Below are 18,891 nucleotides of genomic sequence, written 5' to 3' on the forward strand. Positions count from 1 at the left end.
GTTACCAAAAGTAGCGAGGACATTTGCTCCGTCCTCTCATTGGCTGCTAACCAGGAAGTTATTAGAATGATTTTGGGGGGCGCGAAACCAGAAAGCAAGAGCTGCTGGACCACCTAAACGTTTTAAAAAGCTGGTTGTTGTGGTTTCTGTTGCCTTTTCATTCGCCATGTGTGACAAGATCGAGAAGGTAATGTTCAGTGTGTTGCTAACATGACTTTATAAGTTAATGCAGTGACTGCCGTTGGCTTATCATCCTGTTTCGTGTCGCTCCTTAGGTGAACAGCTGGCTCAGCACAGTGTTTGGAGATCAGCCGGTGCCACACTTTGAGGTCAACACGCGGACAGTGGACATACTGTACCAGCTGGCACAGTCCAGTGAAGCCCGGTGCAGTGACACAGCTCTCCTTATTGAAGACCTCAAACAGAAAGCATCAGAGTACCAGGCTGATGGTGAGTAACAACAGATAGCAGAGTAAAATGCAGTGAAATAAGGACTGTCAGTGGTTTTAGTCGATAATTAAAGACAGTAGGAACTAACAGTAACACTTATTTTAAAGGATAACTCCAGTTTATTACAACTTGGTTCATATTTGAGTAGATTTGGCCATCATTTCGCTCTGTTATGATAGCATTGTACTCACTAAAGTAATTGCTGAGATCTGGGAACAAAGTGTCATTTCTGCAATAAAGTCTGATGAAGCAAGACACAGGATTGATTTTCACAGAACTTAACCGTGTTTCCTCCGTCTAGGTGCTCATCTCCGGGATGTTCTTCTACAAGGTGTTGGCCTGTCCTGTGCAAGCTTGTCAAAGCCCGCTGCTGACTACTTGTCTGCTTTAGTGGACACTGCCATGGTGCTTGGAGTCAGAGACACATCGCTGGGCAGGTACACTGTCGAGTACACTATTTACTTGTCAGTAGCAGTAATTTACCTTTGAGAGATTTCACAGGAAAAAAACGTGGATTTTTATGTCTTGCCCAGCTTTATGCCAGCAGTGAACAACCTCACAGACGAACTTCTGGAAGCAGAGAAGTCAAACAGGAGACTTGAGAGGGAGCTCAGGGCCCTCAGAAAGAGACTTGGTGCTACTCTGGTGCTGCGGAGCAACTTACAAGAGTAAGAAGATGTTGATATTACTACGGCTTTGTACCATTTTTAAAGTAAAAAGAAATCCACAGTCCTGGGCTATCACATACTCTGTGTAGGCACATGTCAAAATCCAGTCACAACAGACATAAACTACATACTGCACTCCATCTGTAATCATTGTTCTTAATTGTCTTCAGGGATATCAACAAAACTGTCAAATCTCAGGCAGTGGAGATCGCTAAAGCTGAGGAGAGACTGCTCAACATGGATTTTGTAACGGCAAAGGCTAAAGAGCTCAGCAACAGACGGGAGAAGGCAGAGGTATGTTGTGCGTTTTATAACTGTATCTGTAATAGCTGCGTAGTGCACGTTAATGTGTGCATCAAGGTACTGATACATGGTACAATATACTGCTATTGAATATAAGGCCTGGATATTTAAGACACAAGCCAAAAAAAATCAAACAACCAATAGTTTAAAAATACTCATTAGAAGGGTGAAAGATGGAGAGGATGAGGAGATTCTTCTAGAAAACCCTCTGCCAGTATCTAGCAATAGGAAGGAAGACAAACTTTAGGGTGCCATTAATTGAGTGTGTGATAGCTAATATGCTATGCAGATATATTAATTCATAGCTCAATAATGTCACCACAAAAAAAAGACCAAAATGTTACCAAAGGTGCAGAAATTGCTTTCTGAAAAATTGCAAATAACCTCCTGGCGCGCCACAGTTCTTTCCTCTGTGGCGTATTATTTTGTTAAGAAAGACAGACTGTAGTTTGACCCGGGTATAATGTGGGCATCAAGTTACTGCCTCTGGTTCAGAGCACAGAGATGATGATGCCGTGGACAGGTCCAATAGTTAACGCCCCTCGTATCGTTGTCAGGAGGGACCAGATACGATACGATAATATCCCAGTTACACAGCAGCAGCCATGACAAGGCTCTGTAATGGAGTTTAGTTGGCTGTTTCATTCTCTTCCGTCAATCCTGCAGGCTCAACTTGTATCCAGGAACATGGACAAGTCCATCACCCACCAGGCTATTGTGCAGCTCTCTGAGGTAATTTAAGCTGTCAACACATGCAACACAGTCAAGCATCATGGTAATGAAAACGTAACTTTCTGCTTTAAGGGTTTCAAATGTGTCTTCTTATTTTTCTCTCTGTAGGAAGTCACCGCGCTGAAACTAGAAGTAATCCCCTTGAAAAAGAAACTGGACCCTTACATGGACTTGAGCCCAGTACGTTTGTTTTCACTTTGTCTCGTAACACTCCAACAGCCAAAAGGGCTTTCACATTATTCTAAATATTTTTATGATGGCATTTTTTGAGAAATTAAATGTATGTTCATGTGTGTAAATTTGTCTTCATTAAACCAACATGTTTAGATATTTGCAAACAACTTCAGTTTTCTGTATTTGGCTTTATGAAATGTTTTTACCTTCTTAACCACAACAGAGCCCGTCTCTTGCTCAAGTGAAAATAGAAGAAGCAAAAAGAGAATTGGTGAGTATCTTAATAGTTCCTTCAATGATGGATGAGATGTGGTTGCTTACTTTTGATTTTAATGCCATTCTGTTTCCTCACTTTCAGGCTGCAGTTGATTCCCAGCTTGAGATGAATATGGATTTCAAGTGAAGATGTTTGTAATGTTAAAATCTTTCTTATTTTGAGCTGTACATTTTCTGTGTTTCAAAAATAATAAAGTAATCGTTTCCGTGTCTCGGTGACTCTTTGTCGTGTGTAGTCGTGTCACACACGTCTGAACCGTATGATATGAGTTTGGTGAATCAAAGTCAAAATGTACTTCTTTTAGTCAAAACTGCTCTTCTTATGCAACTCACCAAATCTTTGCATTGTGCTAGGTAACTTCCAACTTCCAAACAACTTATTGAACAATTTACCATCAGAGTCTCCTTTTTACTGTGCTCGTTATCTGCAAACTTTGTTCTTTTTAGATTTTAATGCTCTAAAATCTGTTTTAGGGCCACCATTGAAAACTAAGTGCTGCATGCACAGAAACAGTGTTGGCAGGTCAAACGTATGTTAATTTGAGGAAAGCTAGACGCATTCCTGATTACAACTTTCTGCTTTAAAGCTTTAGAGCTTGAAATCTTTGTTACTCTATATCTATATTTGTCTCTCAGAACCGGCTGCCTAAGATTAGGAAAACGTTTTATAATGGTTGCCGTTTCTACAATCGTGCCCCCTCAAACAAATCACATGTAAATAAAACAGCCTCCCTAGACTGGAAATGTGTGTTCCATCGCAGCTGATTTCTTTCTGAATGAATTGTGCTTTAAAAGAACTTTTTCGACGGCAGTCAAGGAGAAAATCATGATCTTTCTTTCCTTTGGCTGGACCTATTCGGTTTATCGCCTCCTCTTCCTGTTTGTTACAAAACACCATTAACACTAATCAAATGTTTTGTCTTTATTTTCTAGTCTGTGCTATCTAATCAAAGGGTTGTGTTCCCAATTTGAACAAGTATTAACAACATGTCATGTGAGAAATGTTCTTTGATCAATTGTCTGCCAGATGCATATGGATTATCCATCTGTCTGCCCAAACACAGAGAGAGGTGCTTTTATTTAAATGGCTTCAGTGTGTTGGAAATAGAAATTAACTGCAGTATGTTTTAAATTATCTTTATGGCAACTTTGGAAGAATCGTTTTTTACATGGTTAAAGTGTTTGTGCTTATTTTAAATGAGCGCTAATAGTTTGTTTTATGCTCTACATATTATACGTATATGTCATTTCTACCTTATTCTTAAGTGTAAAGATTTATGTCATTAATTAGATCGCTGACATGAGCCAGCCTTGCGATGGGACAGAAATGTTATAATCAATTCGTTTTTTTCCCCAATTCTTAAATGGGTTATTTATATAAGTGTACATAAGAACCTCAATACGCCCTGCTTACACGTCTACATACTTCATAACGTTTTTCACCATACCTCAGAACCCGAATCTAATCTTGTTATGAGTACTTTTACTCAAGTGCAATTTTTACTTTCCTTTTTGACCTACATGTCTGAATCTTGTCTTAAAAACAAAGTGCAGGAAACGTTTTGAGTTTGACAACAAAATTCCACAAGCTTTGGAGGGATACCAGCACATGAAAGGGGTTTTTGGAGCCACTCCCTGGGTGCCTAAAGCTAAAGTACAGAGAATGGAACCAGCTAGGGGGCCTGTTGTGAAGTTTGTATGCAAAATATCACCTCTCAGTTCCTCCCCCTGCCAGTTCTCCCGAGCGTGGAGACCCCAACGTCTCTGTCAGTTTGACTGTTGTAGGTCTGCGCTGCAGTCTGACATGTAGATTGACCGGTTACCATGGAGTGGGTCATGGATGTGGGCTGGGGAGCAGTTTACCCAGTAGGCCCCCTGCTTCATTCAAAGGCACCATGGTTAGGGCATCAACAGAAACTGAATCAAAATATCATTCACTTGAAACATGATTAAAAAAACCAAAAAGCACTGAAGTCAACTTGGGGGACACACACAGACCCACGCAGAGCTACATTAACACTTAACGAATGTTATCTTTTATCTTTGCCTTCTAATTCAAGGGATTCTTTCTTGAACAAAAGTGGTGACATTGTGCTGTGCCAGTATTTTTCTTTGTCTTCCAGGTGTGTGTTAAGGATCCCTCTATCTCTTCCTCTTCATACTTAATACTCACATTGACTCTACAATATTCATTTTGTATGGGACAGATATTACACAATGTGCCAAATATATATAGTGAGGCTAGAACTCAGAAAGAAAAAGCTCAATTAAATACAGCAACACTAAAAAAAAGAGTTACATTTTATTTATTTGCATGTTAAAATCAAACTAATTACATAGAAGCAATAATGAAAATGAATGTGAATGAATGAATTGTTAGAAGTATATGTGGACATAAAAACACATTCAAATTTGCACCTGTTTGTTTGTAGCATTAGGACAGAAGGACGAGAGAGGCAGAAAAGTAAAAGAAAGAAGGAAAGAAAAGCACAGGAAACGCATTTTGCCATAATCCAAAAAGTAAATATGTGCTTCATGGTGGGGGGGAAATAAAAGGTCCTGCCAGTGCGTCATACCACTGAGTGTGTCGCCCCTCTTCCCTTTAAAATAGTTTTATCTGCCACGCCCACACCACAATTCCCACTCAGCTGTTACTGTAAGACGCTTTCAGTTTCCACATGCATCTATTCACAAATCCGCGGTGTTGAACAGTAGGAAAGTCGGACTGGGAGTATCACCACGCGTCGGATTAATCACCCCGTCTGTCAGTTTGACCAACTTGTTGCGCAGCTGCTATTTCTAACCTCCTCTGTGGTCCATTACCGCAGAGGGAACGAGGCTGTTTTGTGCTTCAGCGGCTTTACGGTGATATTTTCTGTGAAGGAAGACAGATGGATGAGGCAAGGACGTTGTCTCGCGGATCATTTGACCTTTTTGAATGGGGTTTTAATGAAGTCCTGTAGCCTACAGTGAATTTTCGAGTCCCTTTTTAATATGATCTCAGAGACAGGGGATGCGAATCATGAGCTGGACCCGTCCTTGCCACGGACTAGACTGGAGCCACAGCCTCTTCTACCTGACTTTACTCCTGTGGACCAGACGCATGAACGGACTGGCTGACTTTTCAAGTAAGATGATGCTGGTGGTGATGATGATGATGGTGATGATGATGATGATGATGACGAAGAATCAGGATAAGAATGGTTAAATATCACAGGAAGGGTTTTGTCCCAAGAAGCCCCCTAACAGAAAGTGTTGTTGTTACTCACCCTGTTATAAGTGGTGTAATAATAGCTACAGTGGAGGTGTGAAACATATTTGTACAGATGATGTATGGTGTAATATATAAAGTGGTTCTATTCATTTTCACATTGCCAGTGTTCCTAAAATACCAGCCATTTGTCCCAAAGAGCCCACTTGAGATTGGGCATGGGACTGCGCACCTGTCTGAGAAGGGGTAATGTAAAATACAGTGTGAGGAATAAAATACATGTCTTATATTGTGTTTTGTCATTGCAGTTATTGTCTTGCCATATACAATTGGTAGACAAACTAATGTTTACACTGGAGTTACTAGCACCAATCTTAACTCAGTGGTGTTAGAGGCCAGCCATTCTCAGCATTGTTTTATGTAGAGAATGGTTTCCCAAGGTTTTATCTAAACTGTCCATCTAATCTATTTCAATCACTTATGAGTCCTTTTCTATAAGACAAATAATGTAAACATCTCAAGATAAAGGACTTTGAATCAGAAGTAACTTAATCACATCTACACACCATGCAACAAAGGTGGGTCATATTAGGTTGAATGCCAGTTGGCTGAGTTTGACACCCAGGAAAGAGGTCTGGCAGTCAGCACCACTTTGAGGGGTGAATTTTCAAAGCAACATGAGACAACTCACACAGCTCCAAAGAGGCCAAACAGACTGATCTGAAACTGCATATGCAGTAAATTTAAAAAAACAACAACAAAAAACCCCACTTCAAAACCATGTTTTAATGGTTATTAAGTTGCTTAAAAGTTAAAATCCTTTTTCATTAAGTTTTTTAGTTGTGTCTATTTCTACCCCTGTAAGTAAAAGTGGACTTAGTGGGCCCATTGGAAGCACACCCTCCCTTAAAGGATTCCTTTGTTTGTCTGTCCATCGGGTTATATGATTATAAGTGGATTTAAAGGGGTACTCAAGTGATTTTGTATTGCACTTCCATAAAGTTGGGGGACTCACAAGGGACAGATAAAAAAATTAATGGTGAAAATCGAAGTGGCAGAGGGCGGACTTTTAGTCTCTAGTATGGGCCAAGGTCCAAAAATGTTGGGTCCTACATTTCCCATAATGTAACTCAATAGCATCTTTCATTAAATCCTCCCTGCCTTGTAAATGCCCCTTCTTTCAAACCCAAAACCTCCAATTCGTAATGCAGACTTTCTGTTAAACATTTGAAGTCTCAAAAAAGCCCAAGCTGAGATAACCCTCATGACATCATCCCTCCAAAGCCAAAGAGTACATTAAACCACTGAGTAGTATTCCTCATGACAAGTAAACTGAACTTCATGTGTAAAATTGGAGTGTCCCTTTAATGCATCTGTATGTTTCCATGTGCATTACAGCCTAACCAGTGCCTTTTGTGTAACAGACTACCTGTCCAGGATCATCACCAGTCACTCTGCTCACGCGTGTGACGGACAGCCTCTGCGACTCCACTGTCCACGTCACTCCACCATCTCCATCCAGTCCGCCTTCTACGGGAGCGGCCAGGCGTGGCTGTGCAGAACAGACCCTCCACTCGGAGCCCACAACCACAGCTGCTCAGCTTTTACTGCTCTACAGGTGCATTTTATGTATGGGGATACGCAGCACTTTTCACTCTTGCTGGGTCACTTGTGTATAGGTGGGTGTTCACCAGTTTTAGCTGGGGAAGTTTTCTCCCCATATGTGTTTTAGTTTTGTAGCGAACACACCACCCTTAGATGAGCTGGCTGGTGAATGCTGCTGTGAATGTAGGTTTATGAAGGCACAGCCCACTGTCTTTCATTTGTCAGCCAGTTACTGCATCATTCTTTTAGCATCTGATTTACATTGTGCTCACTGTGGATTGTAACATCAAATCCCATGTACTGGTAAAAGCTGACTGTCCCTGGTGTTTGCTCTGCAGAAGCTGCTGTCGGAGTGTCAGAGCCTCAGAGATTGCCAGCTGCCTGTCAACCACCTGCTGTTTGGGAAGGATCCCTGTCCTGGCACTGCCAAATACCTCCATGTGGACTACAAGTGTAAACCAAGTGAGTTTAGCAGCTCAGTTCCCATTTGTCACTACCTGTTCATAACCATTTTTATTGTCATATCCCCTTTTAGCATCAGTTTCTCTCACACATCTACTGGTGGATGAACATGGAATAGCTACACATCTATACCCAAAAATCTCCCCCCTTCCCCCAAACCTAACCCATCAGTTTCCCACTGCCAGGATCCCCTTCACCTCTTCATCCTTATTGGTTTTTCCCCTCAATCAGCTGAACACAAAAGACATGTGGTGTGTGAGGGAGAGACGATGATCCTGCGCTGTAAGCCCCCCAGGGTTCTGAACATCTACGCAGCTGTCTATGGGAGAAGCCTGGGCCAGACTGACACCTGCCCTTCACACCTGACAAGACCACCCCCATTTGGTGAGTCGACAGGATATTCAGTATTCTCATATGGTGGTAACTAACAGATGTTTCCTTTTACAAGGCGAACAATAAAGCCAGGAATGTAATGTCTTGAGGAATAAGTAGTTCCTCAAGACATTACATTCCTGGCTTTATTGTGATAGTGAAAGAGGAAGGTTTTAGGAAGAGGAAGTTTTAGCATTCCCAACAGGTAATCAGCTGTATGTGATGGGTTTCACTAGTCTGACTTCACTGACACTAGTCTGTTTAAACGGGCACATTTAATAATGCGAAAATCACCGTTGTGCGACTCTACACCTGTCAGTGATGATGCAAAATGACGATAATTATGTGTCCGAAATCTCAAATTACTGCTCACTATAGAGTAAACTTTTGAGAGTCTATTATATAAGGAATAGTGAATGAGTGAGTGATTTCAGACACAGGCTAGGCCTTTTCTTAGCAGACATTTGGACTTGGTCATAGTAGGAAAATCACAAGTGTTACTAATAACATTAATGATGGCTCTTTTCTCTTCCATAAGCCATGGCAGTGTGACAGTGAGCCAACAGGCACAATACCAGGACCCCTGAAACCAAAGCGGCTAAATGGAATTCAGCCATCTTTCATTTTATTATTTACACCTGTGTTTTCCCTATTGTGACATGTCAAAATGTCTTCTGTGAAAAAGGCCTATGGCAGATAGTGACATGAGTAAAATTTCTATGGAAATATCATCTCTAATCTGTTCAGTAAAATCAGAAATTTGCTTTACAACACAAAGCGACTGGGATTTAGTTGATATGTGGCCTTATTTAAAGAGTTTTAACAGCATATATTTTGACACACCATAGCAGGTGTTAACTAATAACGTCAATAATGGCTGAATTCCATTTGGATGGACCCCAGCCATCGTTAATGTTATTGAGTATACCTGTGCTTTTCCTGGTATGACAAGTCAAAATGTCTGCTGTGAAAAAGGCCTATATGAATGGTGTGAGATAAAGGCTAGATTTCATTGTCATTGTTAGTAATTCTACTAAATTATATTCATTTTACAATGATGTGACACAATGCTTAAAACTTAGAATAAGCAAAAATGATTTGGAGATGACATTAAACTAACTTAGATGCACTGAGTTAACCATTTGCTTTGCTGGAAAGCAAACATCAGATGGCTGCCAAAAAAGGTTATTTCATTATAGTTAAATTACACCCAAACATTGCACCAGTGGTTCAGCTATTGCAGCTGAAGTACATATCTGTGAGCTTTGTCCCAAAGTTGAGTGAGCATTACACACACACAAACTCAGTGTTTCTTATTCAGTGACTGGATCTCTGAGTTTCTCTTTGCTGTTCCCTACAGAGTGTCTGAACCATGAGGCTGTACACTTGGTGTCCAAGTCCTGCTACAGCAAACAGAAGTGTATTGTTGCTGTCAGCAACCAGACCTTTAGGGACCCCTGCTTTCCAGGAACCAGGAAGTACCTCAGTGTGGTCTATTCTTGTGGTAGGACTCTTTCTGCTTCCTCATTCACACGATACAGTTACAAGCGTGGTGATAAATTTGAGAGAGGCTTCAAAATAGGAACAGGCGTACATGATATTACGGATAGCTCACGTCATGTCTGTTGTTGTTTTTGCCTTATTCATTATGTGACAGTTCCTTCAGTGAACATTTGTAGTTTCCTACTGTGGATTCTTATCTGCTGATCTCAGCCATCAGATGTTCTTATCATATCACACCCAACTACACAGTAGCGGGGAATAATAGACTGTGAGCTCAAATTTGTGGGTTGAAGTTGACATCCTGGTAAACTTCCTATGATTGGCACAAATGCCAGTGAGGTCATGCAGCAACATTGTTCATGTATCAGAGTTTGGAGATTTGACTTCAGCCTGGTGTTGATAGAATTCTTCTGACTGTGTGTTAACCTTGTAGACCGGTTATCAACACAATTGGACAGAAAGCATTCATAACTTTGACAAATGTCATTGCATTATGGGCCCTTTTCCTGCAGAGGTGTGGATGTGGGGTGCTGATGAATGGTCTGCTGTAGATTCACCAATACACAGTCACTGAGTCTGTATCAATTTGTCCACAGCAATATAAAGACTGTCTCTTCTGTCTTCCCTCCAATAGTACCGCAGACTTTACTAAGGGAGGCAGACCCTTACATATTCAGCTCCACCTCATCTCCTACTGTGGACACAGAAAAAGGTAACCACATCATGCCATCTTTTGCGATTCCAGGTCTTCTGTGGCATTTTTATCTCCCATCATAATTCAGATGTTCACAACAGTTCCTCCTGCAGATCTGGAGGAGCCTTTCTCCAAAGGGTCAAGAAGGCCAGACAACTCAGGAGCTATGATGAGCAACTCTCTCCTGACCTATGCCTACATCAAAGGTAAACATTATTCACATGCATGCACTCATGAATGCACATCTAATCCGTGTTTTATACATCTCCTCCCTTCATTTCTTACACAGAGCATCCAGAAATGGCAGCGCTGCTGTTCACCTCCAGTGTGTGTGTTGGTCTTCTGCTCACACTGCTGGCTGTGTCAGTCCGAGTGACCTGCAGAGGGCGCCCGCTCAGAGATCACAAACTCGCACCCAAGTCTCGTAGCCAGACTATCAACTGCCAGGAGGAGGACGATGACGTGGATGATGAGGATGAAGATGATGATGACGTAGAGGAAACAGAAAGCTCTCTAATCTCGGCCACAGAAAGGAAGGCGATATACGGCTGGGAGGAAGTGACTTATGTGAGCGAGGCAGCCGAACGGGCAGAGAGGATTGAGCGCAGAGAGATGATCATACAGGAGATATGGATGAATGCCTATTTCAATGGCAGCTCATATTAACTAAACCGTGACCCCCCGGATGCTGATCAGCACCTTCAGGATTTTTTCAGGATTCTCTGCAGCAGCTCTCAGCCATTGATTATTAACAAAACAAGAAACTTGTATTTTATTTTTTTTTTTACATTGTAAAGCTGTCCTTGATGTGTTTTGCCATTTTTGCATTAGCGCTCAGTTTGTGAAGAATGTAATGTTTGGGTGAAACTGCAGTACTAGCCATTTTTAAAGGCTCAACAGGGTTTAATGCTGTAAAATGGGTGGTCACATAAATTATATCATTGCTTAAATGTTGTATTTATTCACATTCACCACCAAATGAAGCTAGGATTTCAGGTTAAGTCCTGTTTACTGTTACAAAACTGGTAAAATCAATTGTCCTGACAGAAGTCACACAGCTGCCAAGTTCATTAAAGTCAAGTCAGTTTTATTTATATAGCCCAAAGTCACAAAATTGCCTCAAGGGGATTTACAATCTTTACAGCATACAACACCCTCTATCTTTAGACCCTCGATTTGATAAGGAACTCCTCAAAAAACTCTTTTAATGGGGAGAAAAAATTAAAGAAATTTCAAGAAGAGCAGCAGAGGAGGGATCCCTCTCCCAGGACGGACAGACATGCAGTAGATATCGTGCATACAGAATAGGCCAACATGGCTAAATTACAGTATGGATGACAAAATTATTGCTAGATTGTAAATATTTATGAAGATCCGGGAGGACATCGAGCAACTTCCAGGTGCTGCCAAACAGATAAGACCTGAGCCACACGATCTCCTCTCCACCATGGAACCTGGAAGCGGACAGACTACACAAACACACAAGAGGCAAAGCTCAAGCACACCATTCACACAGGGAGGAGAAAAGAAAAAACACAAACAGATGTAGTGGTTTTCAGAAAGTTTCTCGTCGGCAGGACAAACATGGACTATAAGTACTAAGTACTAAGTTTAATAGATTCATTGAGACCGAGACCGACCTGCCAGAGGGACAATGGTAACGGGTACAAGGCCTGAAGTAATCAATCAAAGAATAAGCAACTAACTGAAAGGCAAAAAGATGAGTTTTAACTTTGGATTTAAAGGCATCGACAGAGTCAGACTGATGTCAACAGGGAGGTTATTCCAGAAGAGGGGCCGCGATAGGAAAAGGCCTTACAGCCAGCTGACTTCTTTTTAACTCTGGGACAGACAGGAGGCCTGTATTCTGAGTGGAGAGCTCGGGATGGGATATAAGGTTTAAGGAGATCAGACAGGTATGAAGCCGTGAGCCCCATCATCAGAAGCACCTTAAAATCTGATGTGACATGGATAGGGAGCCAATGAAGGGAAGCTAAGATTGGTGTTATATGGTCAAATTTTCTAGTTTTAGTTAAAATTCTAGATGCAGCATTCTGTGCCATTTGAAGCTTTTTAGTCCTAGCACGCGGCAGGCCTGACAACGAGACGTTACAATAATCAAGTCTGGATGAAAGAAAAGCATGAATTAGGGTCTCTGCATCAGCCAAGGAAAGAAACCTTTTTTTTTTAGCTATGTTGCGTAGGTGGAAAAAGTCCGTCTTGGTGATTTCTTTAATGTGCTGATCAAAAGAGAGAGTAGGGTCATGCGTAACACCTTGATTCTTTGCTTTTGAACTTTGAGAAATCACAGTTGTCGAGAGTTACTGTTACTTGATCAAACTAATGTCCATCTCCAGCAGGGTCAATGACCAACCTCTCAGTTTGATCAGAAACTAGCAGCAGGAACTCATGTGACTCTTTTTAGTACTTTTGAAAAAAATGAAAGGTTAGAGACTGGTCGATAATTATTTACTCTAGACTCAAGGTGTGGTTTCTTAAGTAGAGGTTAACCACAGCAGTCTTAAGGGTAGTGGGTGCAGTGCCAGTCGTAAGTAATAAATGAACAATATTAGGTATTGTAGGTCCCAGAAATAGCCAGACATCTTGAAAAAGTTTAGCTGGAAGTGGGTCGAGGAGGCAGGTAGGACAGCTGCTTTTGAGTTAGTTTGGCTACAGTGTCAAAAAGAAATCCAGGATTGTGTTTGTTGTTACTGATTAAGCCAGAGAAATATGCTGATTTGGCAGCGGACAGAGAACACTTGTAATTCAATACACACTCGTGCCATGAGAGGTAGAAAACAGTTTTGATTTACACCATTTGCTTTCCAATCTCCAGCAGGCCTGCTTGAGAGCACGTGTCTCTTCAGTAAACCAGGGTGTAGACGTCTTTGACTGTCTTGTTTTGGTGGAAAGAGGTGCAGCTGATTCCAGGAGACTAGAGAGGATTTGTGTGTTTAAGTCACTGGTACAGTTTTCAACAGAGCCTGTCGCTGCAGTGAAAGGAGCCAGGACCACGGGCAATCGCTCACCAAGTGAAGTTAAAGTTGATGGACCAATGTGGCTAGAGGTAATTACGTCAGCACTAACATTACAAGGACAGGCTAGTGTTGATTCAAAATTAATAAGAAAGTGATCTGACACCGCAGATATGAGAGGAGACACAGTCAGATCTGAGTCTGTTGCCATGGACAAAGCAATTCACAGTTGATGGAGATGGTTTTAATAGAATAGCCTCAAAGGAGTTAAATTAAATATCAAGATTGGAGATTAAATTGAAAATAGACTTATAGATTTAGGCATCACCCCCACCTTGTTTAGTAGCCTGAGCATGCCCAACATGGACATTGGTATAGGCAGATGGGGGAGCTTCATTTAATAGTAAGAAAACCTTTCGTTTAAGACGTGTTTCACATAAACCAAATCATATCCAGACTATGCTAAAGAATCAAACCATTTATCAGTAAAGCTTTGGTAGACAGTGATCTGATATTTCTAAAATCAAATTTGAGGGTCTTGTTGGGGCAGCAGCATTCAGTAATGCGCAAATCTGTAGAGCTACCAGTAGATACTGTATAATTGGAACAAGATGCCTCAAGTTGTTACTAGAATAGTTTTGTGGCCTGCACACACGACGATGTAGGGATACAATTGTGATTACCTTAGATATTTTGTTTTAATATCGAAGGTACTCATTCATCATCAAGGGGTCTCATAGCAGCTGTATCAGTGTAACTGATAAATCACTATAAACCAAAGAATGTCAGAGAACGTGATCTGTCATAACACCTCTAGAGTTGCTCTCATCTCCTAACGCCCTCTGGGGGTTTTAACTCCAGAATGAAGCCTTTTCATCATAGACAAATTTGTCGTTTAGTGTCAAGTGTTATCTTTCCCGACAGTGGTAAAAATGTTTCGATGTTCATTTAAAAAGACACTCAGTCAACGCTGATTTGATATGACAAAAATAGGCACATACAGTGTTTTCCCTACAGTATAACTACATTAGAGGTAGTTAAAAGTGGCATTGGTATGTGTTCCAATTCCCCCTGCCACGACTGATCACTGTCTCTTCCAACATCCATCCAAACTGAACGTACAAAAGGTGGAATTATCCTTTGAATCTACACGTTACGTCCAGGATGTCTTTTATTAATGCAGTGTTCCTTAAAAACCGGCCACACCTCTCCGAATCACTGCAACAGTTCAACCCTCCAGTGAATCAAACACTTTCACTCTGAACTCTACGGCTTCCTCATCTTGCTGGGACAAGAACTGGAATGACCAAGTACTATGTGGCAACTTCCTGCCTCAGAGTAGCACACTCAGACGTGTGCGTTTGTGTGTGTCACTGACGGGAGACAAAGAGAGGAAAGGTGTAGCATCCTTGTCCCTGCAGTCCAAGGGATGTAAAACTGTGTTCCAGTTGAATCACTACCTCTGAGACTTTGTTGAATGTTAACACATCATCAATACAAAATGTATGACCTTTGTGTATACACAGGCCACATTGGAAAGTATTTTATTAGATAGAAAAAATTTTTTTTTACACACAATAAAAATGTACAGTAAATTTAGATTAAACTTAAATTTTATTTTGTTTGCACAGCTTCAATGTAACTTTCCAACAGGGTGAAAACAATCGGTAAAGTTCAAATAAATCAGGTTTATCACAACATCAGCCTCCATGTGACATCATTACCTGTTCTGTCATTCAATGGGTCCAGATGTCTTCTTCTTCTTCACATTTCAGTTCAGAAATACATCTACTCCCGAGGCATATGAACACATCTGCTATATATAATATTCTCTGGAAGACCTCAGATAACACCGACAGTAAACTGATTTCAGGATTGTGATAAGGCATCTTAGTCAGTTGCATATAGAGCTGTAAAGGACCAGGTGAGAGCAGCAGGTCCAAGGTGGGAATTGGAGTGGTGGTGGTCTTTATCTCGGTCCCCATTTTATGTTGGTGAGGCCCTGAAACTGTTTTTTGAGAACATGTCTGTCTGACCACTTTGAGTCCAGGTGGCTATCATCGTCTGCCTCCTCCAGTTTCTGAAAATGTTACCAGGAGGAGATTAGTGTATCTTCTTCATTCAGTACAAACAGGAAACATGGTTTTTAATGTGTGCACCTATTTAAAAAAAAAAGTAGCTTAGCCTTTGCTGACCTTGAGCTCCTCCTGCCTCCTGTAGTAATTCATCATCATCTGTTTCTGCTGCTCATCAGTGATCGGAGGCTCTCTCGCTGGTGCCCCCTGCCCTTTCTGAAGGGAACGGCAACAGATGGATTACAGTTATTCTCAAAACTAACAAAAACATAAAACAACAAATACACTGCCTGTCAAATACCACAAAAATACTCGCTTCAGATTGGCTGAAATGGCTCTCACCTTTTGGATTTTGACCACAAGCTTCGTCTTTTCATTTTTGCCAATGTAGTCCTGTAGTTTTTTCCCCCTCTGCATCTCTTTGGCAGCCCACCATAGCTGGCACTCGTCCTCCGTGATCACCTGCAGAGATGCCTGAGGTACAGAGACAAATGGAGAGGGCAGAGGAATGGGGGGAAAAGAGAAAGGCGAAGACAGCTTCACCTCCAAATGTACCAAATCATAGTAACTTAAGTCCTTGTTGTTGACTGAAAACTAATTTCATGTGGCCATCAGCCAATAGCTGCTAGGAAACTCTGATTACTGAAACAGGTTCAGCTGTTTACCTGTGTTCCTGAAAGGTCTTCCCGGTCCTCAAACTCCATCCTGATAGGGTCATGAGGAGGCAGCCCCATGGGGTATACGATCATGACTGCACCCCTTAGCTGATCCAGGGCTTCCTTTACCATCCCCATGGTGACACAAACATTAGCTTGAACTTGTTTCTGAAAGATGAAGAGAAAGACAGACCGAGTCAAAAGTACTGACGGTCGGTGAAGAAGACACTAAGATTTAGTGTTAACACTAATACTCACGTTGGAGATCAGTGCCTTTGCCTCCTCCATTGTTCTCATCAACACCTCTTTCATTTTATCATTTGGAGCTGGTAGAAGGCAAAGAGATTGTCAGATTACTATAATCTTTTTTCCTGCTTGCATAGAAATAAAATGCCTTTTTTTCTCCAACATATTTTCATGCAAATTAAAAAAAATGCTTGGCAAATTAACCTTTTCACAAAACCACTTACAGTACTATATCTGTATGTTACCCACAGTTGGGATGCACATTAAACTGGAAATTACATACTTACAATGTTTAACATTATCTAATTGCAGAATTTCAAAGTCACAAGAGTGATTCAATATCAGAGGTATAAGAGGAGTAGATCTCTGTCCACATGTGTCAGTTTGCAGTTCAAAGCTGCAACCACATGCAAAAATGACTAAAAGGGATATCAACTGTCAAGGTCTTCCTGACAAAGTAAGGTGTGCATTAAGAATAATTTTGTTGTGAAACTACATAGTCAAGAGTCATGGTCTCACCATGTCCGTTCCTCCTCCCAATCTCATCAGGCTTAAATACTGGCCCTCCGCTGGGCACGCATTTGTCTTCCCATTCATCCGCCAGTTTCAGCTCCACAATCTGCTCCTCTGTCAGCCCCTGCATGTTGGGTGGCAGGGTGATGCCATGGTCTGCCAGCTCTGGGATCTCTGAAGGTACATACATGAACAAGCAAGTATATGTCAGTGCATCCTACTAGACTGAAAAATCTTATTTACTAGAGCTCAGAGACATGTCACAGGTAAAATACTTAGAGTTAATACTGAAATGTAGTTGAAACCTAGTTGTTCAACAGAAAAACAGAAAATCCACCATTACTAATACTAATAGTCACTTATTTAAGAATAAAAAAAACTTTCTGGTTACACCTTCATAAATGTGAAAAGTTACTTCTTTGTCTCCGTTTTTATATCGGCTTAACTAGGCTAGTGGTATTTTGTTATCCAGTTTAAGTAGTAGTAAAGCAAGAGGTGTGTGTGCAGCCAGTGTGTGCAGAAAGCACCGGGTAGCTTTTTGTAATTTTCACCTGAACATATTCTGTCCACTTTGAGTCTCCCGTTGTAAATGGCTGTAATCTGCTGGATCACCGTCTCCAGAGTCGCGTCCACAGTGGTGCTGAAAAGAAATTGACTCTCAACTCCACGCTTCACATGCAGCTGCACCATCTTTCAAAGTAGTTCACTACCTGTTTACCCCCTAAAAAGAGACATTCAGGGACAGAAGTTTAATGCGACTTTGTTGTTGAATAAACCCGCAACAACACGAAGATGTATCAGTGTAAAAGCAGCGCCGGGGGTCTTTAGGAAAACAGTGTAACCATAGCAACAGTCGTGTGCGGACGCTTCTAGAAAACACAAAGCTAGCTTTTAACTAGTTAGGTTAGCTGATATAGCTGTTTACATTCACTGGAGCAATCTTTTAAAAGATAATTTCTCTACAGTCACTGAAAATGGTAACACTTACCTGTGCAGTAAAAGACGAGCACAAGACGGTCCCTACACTGTTCAGACTGGGCTCACACTTCGTTTAAAACCGATGACATTACTAGCTAAAGACTCCATGAGATTCATAATCAGGACAGATACTTCTTCTTGTGAACTCTTTATGGCAGGTTATATTATTCCAAGCAGTATCACTGCCCTCTAATGGTAAATGGTGGTAACACTGTGTTTTGCGCAATGAGGGGGATAAGGTCCTTATACAGTGTTTTTAGTCGTAATATTGTAATTTGAGTGACAATGTAGTACACTCCATAGGGATGGTGTGCCTTGCTCAAAGGCATTCCAGCAGGACAGATGAATTAATTGAACCTAGGTCATCTTGTTGAAACATGTTTATCCACTCGGCTGCCCTGCTACACCAGCAGACAAGAGGACAATTCATCTGCTTACCTAAATATCTGCTTCTTTCCATTTGCAAATTAAAATACTATACACAAAAATACAGATAAAGGAACATATGAGACACGCAAAATGAACAGAACGAGGCAGCACCAATCAATCACTAATCATAAAAAAGGAAGATCAGTTAGACATTAAGATTAATTAAACATCATGAATCAAATATATTTCTAAAATTTTAAAATGATGGTGAACTCTCAATAATATTTAGGTTGGCAATCCATACATGAGTATCGTAATGTCTCTGGGAATACTGGCCATGTCTGGTTTTACAAAAAAGAACACAAAGACTGTCAACCTGTCTAGTGTTATAATAATACATTTGAGAATCAAGTCTGATTGTATACTGATAGAATGTGAAGTAAAAGAGGAAAATATTGATACCAAAAATATAAATTAAACAATGATAGATGATTTTAGATTTAAGATGGTTTTGTTTTAGGTGCAAACAACCCCAGCATAACATCTAGGTCCATGTAAATACGTTCCTGGTTTTTAGAGGCTATTTAGTCATTTGGAAGTAATATCCAGGATCTGAAAGGCTACCTAAA

The 18,891-nt window shown here is 41.0% G+C and overlaps 3 protein-coding genes across 4 annotated transcripts; 2 read left to right on the top strand and 1 right to left on the bottom strand.

The window, feature by feature from the left end:
• Positions 1-26: 26 nt before the first annotated feature.
• Positions 27-2,822, top strand: haus1 (HAUS augmin-like complex, subunit 1). Its single transcript, XM_044222495.1, has 9 exons — positions 27-187; positions 276-450; positions 752-887; positions 984-1,118; positions 1,289-1,412; positions 2,088-2,153; positions 2,262-2,333; positions 2,551-2,598; positions 2,686-2,822. The coding sequence occupies exons 1-9, from the start codon at positions 167-169 to the stop codon at positions 2,728-2,730; spliced, it is 822 nt and encodes a 273-aa protein (XP_044078430.1). The 5' UTR covers positions 27-166; the 3' UTR covers positions 2,731-2,822.
• A 2,411-nt stretch (positions 2,823-5,233) lies between these two features.
• Positions 5,234-11,400, top strand: eva1c (eva-1 homolog C (C. elegans)). 2 transcript variants are annotated; one of them, XM_044223234.1, is made up of 8 exons: positions 5,234-5,731; positions 7,239-7,432; positions 7,758-7,881; positions 8,113-8,265; positions 9,614-9,757; positions 10,391-10,468; positions 10,552-10,656; positions 10,740-11,400. In XM_044223234.1, exons 1-8 carry the CDS (start codon positions 5,617-5,619, stop codon positions 11,114-11,116), a joined length of 1,290 nt encoding a protein of 429 aa, XP_044079169.1. In that variant the 5' UTR covers positions 5,234-5,616; the 3' UTR covers positions 11,117-11,400. The 2 variants fall into 2 exon arrangements, with proteins under 2 accessions (XP_044079169.1, XP_044079170.1); XM_044223235.1 differs by having other exon boundaries at positions 10,564-10,656.
• A 3,620-nt stretch (positions 11,401-15,020) lies between these two features.
• cfap298 (cilia and flagella associated protein 298) lies at positions 15,021-18,063 on the bottom strand. Its single transcript, XM_044223236.1, has 8 exons — positions 17,904-18,063; positions 17,467-17,636; positions 16,922-17,089; positions 16,415-16,482; positions 16,166-16,324; positions 15,843-15,974; positions 15,621-15,716; positions 15,021-15,505 (listed from the first exon to the last, which is right to left on the bottom strand). Exons 2-8 carry the CDS (start codon positions 17,603-17,605, stop codon positions 15,395-15,397), a joined length of 873 nt encoding a protein of 290 aa, XP_044079171.1. The 5' UTR covers positions 17,606-17,636; positions 17,904-18,063; the 3' UTR covers positions 15,021-15,394.
• Between the last annotated feature and the right edge of the window lie 828 nt (positions 18,064-18,891).

Source organism: Siniperca chuatsi, linkage group LG14, assembly GCF_020085105.1.
Source record: "Siniperca chuatsi isolate FFG_IHB_CAS linkage group LG14, ASM2008510v1, whole genome shotgun sequence".
NCBI classification, from domain to species: domain Eukaryota; kingdom Metazoa; phylum Chordata; class Actinopteri; order Centrarchiformes; family Sinipercidae; genus Siniperca; species Siniperca chuatsi.

Bases quoted from the DNA above. Each gene is read 5' to 3' on its own strand.
- haus1 (XM_044222495.1), top strand. From the start codon at position 167: ATGTGTGACAAGATCGAGAAG. The intron at 1,413-2,087 runs GTATGTTGTGCG...TCAATCCTGCAG, and splicing joins ACAGACGGGAGAAGGCAGAG to GCTCAACTTGTATCCAGGAA. The intron at 2,154-2,261 runs GTAATTTAAGCT...TTCTCTCTGTAG, and splicing joins CTATTGTGCAGCTCTCTGAG to GAAGTCACCGCGCTGAAACT.
- cfap298 (XM_044223236.1), bottom strand. From the start codon at position 17,605: ATGGTGCAGCTGCATGTGAAGCGTGGAGTTGAGAGTCAATTTCTTTTC. The intron at 16,483-16,921 runs GTGAGACCATGA...GCCTTCTACCAG, and splicing joins TGGGAGGAGGAACGGACATG to CTCCAAATGATAAAATGAAA. The intron at 16,325-16,414 runs GTGAGTATTAGT...TTCATCTTTCAG, and splicing joins CAAAGGCACTGATCTCCAAC to AAACAAGTTCAAGCTAATGT.
- eva1c (XM_044223234.1), top strand. From the start codon at position 5,617: ATGCGAATCATGAGCTGGACCCGTCCTTGCCACGGACTAGACTGGAGC. The intron at 7,433-7,757 runs GTGCATTTTATG...TTTGCTCTGCAG, and splicing joins CAGCTTTTACTGCTCTACAG to AAGCTGCTGTCGGAGTGTCA. The intron at 8,266-9,613 runs GTGAGTCGACAG...TGTTCCCTACAG, and splicing joins GACAAGACCACCCCCATTTG to AGTGTCTGAACCATGAGGCT.